The sequence below is a fragment of the Ascaphus truei genome, chromosome 2, assembly GCF_040206685.1.
Source record: "Ascaphus truei isolate aAscTru1 chromosome 2, aAscTru1.hap1, whole genome shotgun sequence".
In the NCBI taxonomy this organism is placed as follows: Eukaryota; Metazoa; Chordata; class Amphibia; order Anura; family Ascaphidae; genus Ascaphus; species Ascaphus truei.
In genome coordinates this window covers 629,741-637,580 of record NC_134484.1, presented here as the reverse complement: position 1 = coordinate 637,580, position 7,840 = coordinate 629,741, and the positions used below count along the sequence as shown (strand labels likewise).

Below are 7,840 nucleotides of genomic sequence, written 5' to 3'. Positions count from 1 at the left end.
CACACACGACAGGTACCCTGTGACACACACACACACGACAGGTACCCGGTGATACACACACACGACAGGTACCCTGTGACACACACACACGACAGGTACCCGGTGACACACACACGACAGGTACCCGGTGACACACACACATGACAGGTACCCTGTGATACACACACAGTAACAGTTTTTCTGGGTTGTATTGCAGCTCGTGGTCAGCGCTCTGTGACCTCCCGCCCCTCCGGTCAGCTCTCGGTGACCTCCCGCCGCTCCGGTCAGCGCCTGGTGACCTCCCGCCCCTCCGGTCAGCTCTCGGTGACCTCCCGCCGCTCCGGTCAGCGCCTGGTGACCTCCCGCCCCTCCGGTCAGCGCCTGGTGACCTCCCGCCCCTCCGGTCAGCGCCTGGTGACCTCCCACCCTTCCGGTCAGCGCCTGGTGACCTCCCACCCTTCCGGTCAGCGCCTGGTGATCTCCCGCCCTTCCGGTCAGCGCCTGGTGATCTCCCGCCCTTCCGGTCAGCGCTCGGGGATCTCCCGCCCCTCCGGTCAGCGCTCGGGGACCTCCCGCCCCTCCGGTCAGCGCTCGGGGACCTCCCGCCCCTCCGGTCACCATGTCCAGCACGTACATGGTCCTGGGGGTCCTATACCTGGTGCAGGGGTTCCCTTATGGGCTGCAGTCCGGGCTGCTGCCCGTGCTCCTGCGCTCGCAGGGCCTCTCCCTGTCCCACATCGGCCTAACCAGAGTCCTGTACCTGCCGTGGCTTCTCAAGGTTCTATGGTCCCCCCTCGTGGATGGGCGATGGAGCCGTAGGACGTGGCTTCTCCTGAGTACGGGGGGTCTGTGTGTGTGCTGCCTCTGCTGCTCCGTCCTGCCCCCCGGATCTGCCCTCCCGGCTCTGGCCTGGCTGCTCCTGCTCATGCATTTCCTGTCCTCCCTGCAGGACGTGGCACTGGACGCTGTGTCCGTGGCTATCCTGACACGGGAGCAGGTGGGGCTGGGGAACACTGTACAGGTGGTGGGCTACAAGCTGGGCTCGGTGCTGGCCGGAGGCGGATCGCTGACCCTGCTGGACGGGCTGGGCTGGAGGGCGATCTTCCTGATGCTGGCGGCTGGGTACATGGGGGCACTTCTGTGTGCTGCCCGGGCACGTGTCCTACGGGGGGAGGTCACGGGGAGGCCACGAGGAGAAGACCTGGTGAAGAAAAAAAGCCACGCCGAGATCATCTGGAGAATGTTCAGAGTTCCTGGGACACTGTGGGCTGCTGTATACGTGCTGACATACAAGCTGGGTGAGTGTATATATATATGTACTCTCTGTATACGTGCTGACATACAAGCTGGGTGAGTATATATATGTACTTTCTGTATACGTGCTGACATACAAGCTGGGTGAGTGTATATATGTACTCTCTGTATACGTGCTGACATACAAGCTGGGTGAGTATATATATGTACTCTCTGTATACGTGCTGACATACAAGCTGGGTGAGTGTATATATGTACTCTCTGTATACGTGCTGACATACAAGCTGGGTGAGTGTATATATATATGTACTCTCTGTATACGTGCTGACATACAAGCTGGGTGAGTATATATATGTACTCTCTGTATACGTGCTGACATACAAGCTGGGTGAGTGTATATATGTACTCTCTGTATACGTGCTGACATACAAGCTGGGTGAGTGTATATATATATGTACTCTCTGTATACGTGCTGACATACAAGCTGGGTGAGTATATATATGTACTCTCTGTATACGTGCTGACATACAAGCTGGGTGAGTGTGTATATGTACTCTCTGTATACGTGCTGACATACAAGCTGGGTGAGTATATATATGTACTCTCTGTATACGTGCTGACATACAAGCTGGGTGAGTGTATATATATATGTACTCTCTGTATACGTGCTGACATACAAGCTGGGTGAGTGTATATATATATGTACTCTCTGTATACGTGCTGACATACAAGCTGGGTGAGTATATATATGTACTCTCTGTATACGTGCTGACATACAAGCTGGGTGAGTGTATATATGTACTCTCTGTATACATGCTGACATACAAGCTGGGTGAGTGTATATATATATATGTACTCTCTGTATACGTGCTGACATACAAGCTGGGTGAGTATATATATGTACTCTCTGTATACGTGCTGACATACAAGCTGGGTGAGTGTATATATGTACTCTCTGTATACGTGCTGACATACAAGCTGGGTGAGTGTAATATATATATGTACTCTCTGTATACGTGCTGACATACAAGCTGGGGTGAGTGTATATATGTACTTTCTGTATACGTGCTGACATACAAGCTGGGTGAGTGTATATATGTACTCTCTGTATACGTGCTGACATACAAGCTGGGTGAGTGTATATATGTACTCTCTGTATACGTGCTGACATACAAGCTGGGTGAGTGTATATATGTACTCTCTGTATACGTGCTGACATACAAGCTGGGTGAGTGTATATATGTACTCTCTGTATACGTGCTGACATACAAGCTGGGTGAGTATATATATGTTACTCTCTGTATACGTGCTGACATACAAGCTGGGTGAGTGTATATATGTACTTTCTGTATACGTGCTGACATACAAGCTGGGTGAGTGTATATATGTACTCTCTGTATACGTGCTGACATACAAGCTGGGTGAGTGTATATATGTACTCTCTGTATACGTGCTGACATACAAGCTGGGTGAGTGTATAATATATGTACTCTCTGTATACGTGCTGACATACAAGCTGGGTGAGTGTATATATGTACTCTCTGTATACGTGCTGACATACAAGCTGGGTGAGTGTATATATGTACTCTCTGTATACGTGCTGACATACAAGCTGGGTGAGTGTATATATGTACTCTCTGTATACGTGCTGACATACAAGCTGGGTGAGTGTATATATATGTACTCTCTGTATACGTGCTGACATACAAGCTGGGTGAGTGTATATATGTACTCTCTGTATACGTGCTGACATACAAGCTGGGTGAGTGTATATATGTACTTTCTGTATACGTGCTGACATACAAGCTGGGTGAGTGTATATATGTACTCTCTGTATACGTGCTGACATACAAGCTGGGTGAGTGTATATATGTACTTTCTGTATACGTGCTGACATACAAGCTGGGTGAGTGTATATATGTACTCTCTGTATACGTGCTGACATACAAGCTGGGTGAGTGTATATATGTACTCTCTGTATACGTGCTGACATACAAGCTGGGTGAGTGTATATATGTACTCTCTGTATACGTGCTGACATACAAGCTGGGTGAGTGTATATATGTACTCTCTGTATACGTGCTGACATACAAGCTGGGTGAGTGTATATATATGTACTCTCTGTATACGTGCTGACATACAAGCTGGGTGAGTGTATATATGTACTTTCTGTATACGTGCTGACATACAAGCTGGGTGAGTGTATATATATGTACTCTCTGTATACGTGCTGACATACAAGCTGGGTGAGTATATATATGTACTCTCTGTATACGTGCTGACATACAAGCTGGGTGAGTGTATATATGTACTCTCTGTATACGTGCTGACATACAAGCTGGGTGAGTGTATATATATATGTACTCTCTGTATACGTGCTGACATACAAGCTGGGTGAGTATATATATGTACTCTCTGTATACGTGCTGACATACAAGCTGGGTGAGTGTATATATGTACTCTCTGTATACGTGCTGACATACAAGCTGGGTGAGTGTATATATATATGTACTCTCTGTATACGTGCTGACATACAAGCTGGGTGAGTATATATATGTACTCTCTGTATACGTGCTGACATACAAGCTGGGTGAGTGTGTATATGTACTCTCTGTATACGTGCTGACATACAAGCTGGGTGAGTATATATATGTACTCTCTGTATACGTGCTGACATACAAGCTGGGTGAGTGTATATATATATGTACTCTCTGTATACGTGCTGACATACAAGCTGGGTGAGTGTATATATATATGTACTCTCTGTATACGTGCTGACATACAAGCTGGGTGAGTATATATATGTACTCTCTGTATACGTGCTGACATACAAGCTGGGTGAGTGTATATATGTACTCTCTGTATACGTGCTGACATACAAGCTGGGTGAGTGTATATATATATATGTACTCTCTGTATACGTGCTGACATACAAGCTGGGTGAGTGTATATATGTACTCTCTGTATACGTGCTGACATACAAGCTGGGTGAGTATATATATGTACTCTCTGTATACGTGCTGACATACAAGCTGGGTGAGTGTATATATGTACTCTCTGTATACGTGCTGACATACAAGCTGGGTGAGTGTATATATATATGTACTCTCTGTATACGTGCTGACATACAAGCTGGGTGAGTGTATATATGTACTTTCTGTATACGTGCTGACATACAAGCTGGGTGAGTGTATATATGTACTCTCTGTATACGTGCTGACATACAAGCTGGGTGAGTGTATATATGTACTCTCTGTATACGTGCTGACATACAAGCTGGGTGAGTGTATATATATGTACTCTCTGTATACGTGCTGACATACAAGCTGGGTGAGTGTATATATGTACTCTCTGTATACGTGCTGACATACAAGCTGGGTGAGTATATATATGTACTCTCTGTATACGTGCTGACATACAAGCTGGGTGAGTGTATATATGTACTTTCTGTATACGTGCTGACATACAAGCTGGGTGAGTGTATATATGTACTCTCTGTATACGTGCTGACATACAAGCTGGGTGAGTGTATATATGTACTCTCTGTATACGTGCTGACATACAAGCTGGGTGAGTGTATATATATGTACTTCTGTATACGTGCTGACATACAAGCTGGGTGAGTGTATATATGTACTCTCTGTATACGTGCTGACATACAAGCTGGGTGAGTGTATATATGTACTCTCTGTATACGTGCTGACATACAAGCTGGGTGAGTGTATATATGTACTCTCTGTATACGTGCTGACATACAAGCTGGGTGAGTGTATATATGTACTCTCTGTATACGTGCTGACATACAAGCTGGGTGAGTGTATATATGTACTTTCTGTATACGTGCTGACATACAAGCTGGGTGAGTGTATATATATATGTACTCTCTGTATACGTGCTGACATACAAGCTGGGTGAGTGTATATATGTACTCTCTGTATACGTGCTGACATACAAGCTGGGTGAGTGTATATATGTACTTTCTGTATACGTGCTGACATACAAGCTGGGTGAGTGTATATATGTACTCTCTGTATACGTGCTGACATACAAGCTGGGTGAGTGTATATATGTACTCTCTGTATACGTGCTGACATACAAGCTGGGTGAGTGTATATATGTACTCTCTGTATACGTGCTGACATACAAGCTGGGTGAGTGTATATATGTACTCTCTGTATACGTGCTGACATACAAGCTGGGTGAGTGTATATATGTACTCTCTGTATACGTGCTGACATACAAGCTGGGTGAGTGTATATATGTACTTTCTGTATACGTGCTGACATACAAGCTGGGTGAGTGTATATATATGTACTCTCTGTATATGTGCTGACATACAAGCTGGGTGAGTGTATATATGTACTTTCTGTATACGTGCTGACATACAAGCTGGGTGAGTGTATATATGTACTTTCTGTATACGTGCTGACATACAAGCTGGGTGAGTGTATATATGTACTCTCTGTATACGTGCTGACATACAAGCTGGGTGAGTGTATATATGTACTTTCTGTATACGTGCTGACATACAAGCTGGGTGAGTGTATATATATATGTACTCTCTGTATACGTGCTGACATACAAGCTGGGTGAGTGTATATATGTACTCTCTGTATACGTGCTGACATACAAGCTGGGTGAGTGTATATATGTACTCTCTGTATACGTGCTGACATACAAGCTGGGTGAGTGTATATATGTACTCTCTGTATACGTGCTGACATACAAGCTGGGTGAGTGTATATATGTACTCTCTGTATACGTGCTGACATACAAGCTGGGTGAGTGTATATATGTACTCTCTGTATACGTGCTGACATACAAGCTGGGTGAGTGTATATATGTACTCTCTGTATACGTGCTGACATACAAGCTGGGTGAGTGTATATATATATGTACTCTCTGTATACGTGCTGACATACAAGCTGGGTGAGTGTATATATGTACTCTCTGTATACGTGCTGACATACAAGCTGGGTGAGTATATATATGTACTCTCTGTATACGTGCTGACATACAAGCTGGGTGAGTGTATATATATATGTACTCTCTGTATACGTGCTGACATACAAGCTGGGTGAGTGTATATATGTACTCTCTGTATACGTGCTGACATACAAGCTGGGTGAGTGTATATATATGTACTCTCTGTATACGTGCTGACATACAAGCTGGGTGAGTGTATATATGTACTCTCTGTATACGTGCTGACATACAAGCTGGGTGAGTGTATATATATGTACTCTCTGTATACGTGCTGACATACAAGCTGGGTGAGTGTATATATGTACTTTCTGTATACGTGCTGACATACAAGCTGGGTGAGTGTATATATGTACTCTCTGTATACGTGCTGACATACAAGCTGGGTGAGTGTATATATGTACTCTCTGTATACGTGCTGACATACAAGCTGGGTGAGTATATATATGTACTCTCTGTATACGTGCTGACATACAAGCTGGGTGAGTGTATATATGTACTCTCTGTATACGTGCTGACATACAAGCTGGGTGAGTGTATATATGTACTCTCTGTATACGTGCTGACATACAAGCTGGGTGAGTGTATATATGTACTCTCTGTATACGTGCTGACATACAAGCTGGGTGAGTATATATATGTACTCTCTGTATACGTGCTGACATACAAGCTGGGTGAGTGTATATATGTACTCTCTGTATACGTGCTGACATACAAGCTGGGTGAGTGTATATATGTACTCTCTGTATACGTGCTGACATACAAGCTGGGTGAGTGTATATATATTGTACTCTCTGTATACGTGCTGACATACAAGCTGGGTGAGTGTATATATGTACTCTCTGTATACGTGCTGACATACAAGCTGGGTGAGTGTATATATATGTACTCTCTGTATACGTGCTGACATACAAGCTGGGTGAGTGTATATATGTACTCTCTGTATACGTGCTGACATACAAGCTGGGTGAGTGTATATATGTACTTCTCTGTATACGTGCTGACATACAAGCTGGGTGAGTAGTATATATGTACTCTCTGTATAACGTGCTGACATACAAGCTGGGTGAGTATATATATGTACTCTCTGTATACGTGCTGACATACAAGCTGGGTGAGTGTATATATGTACTTTCTGTATAACGTGCTGACATACAAGCTGGGTGAGTGTATATATATGTACTCTCTGTATACGTGCTGACATACAAGCTGGGTGAGTGTATATATGTACTCTCTGTATACGTGCTGACATACAAGCTGGGTGAGTGATATATATGTACTCTCTGTATAACGTGCTGACATACAAGCTGGGTGAGTGTATATATGTACTCTCTGTATACGTGCTGACATACAAGCTGGGTGAGTGTATTATATGTACTCTCTGTATACGTGCTGACATACAAGCTGGGTGAGTGTATATATGTACTCTCTGTATACGTGCTGACATACAAGCTGGGTGAGTGTATATATGTACTCTCTGTATACGTGCTGACATACAAGCTGGGTGAGTATATATATGTACTCTCTGTATACGTGCTGACATACAAGCTGGGTGAGTGTATATATATATGTACTCTCTGTATACGTGCTGACATACAAGCTGGGTGAGTGTATATATTGTACT

The 7,840-nt window shown here is 44.4% G+C and overlaps 1 protein-coding gene across 1 annotated transcript in view; it reads left to right on the top strand.

Annotated features, from left to right (window-relative positions):
• Positions 1–200: 200 nt before the first annotated feature.
• The window catches only part of SLC33A2 (solute carrier family 33 member 2), a 32,236-nt gene continuing 24,596 nt past the window's right edge, over positions 201–7,840 (top strand). The window contains exon 1 of the mRNA XM_075589207.1: positions 201–1,329. Coding sequence (XP_075445322.1) covers positions 599–1,329 — 731 coding nt within the window. The 5' untranslated portion in view covers positions 201–598. The remainder of the gene's footprint in view (positions 1,330–7,840) is intronic.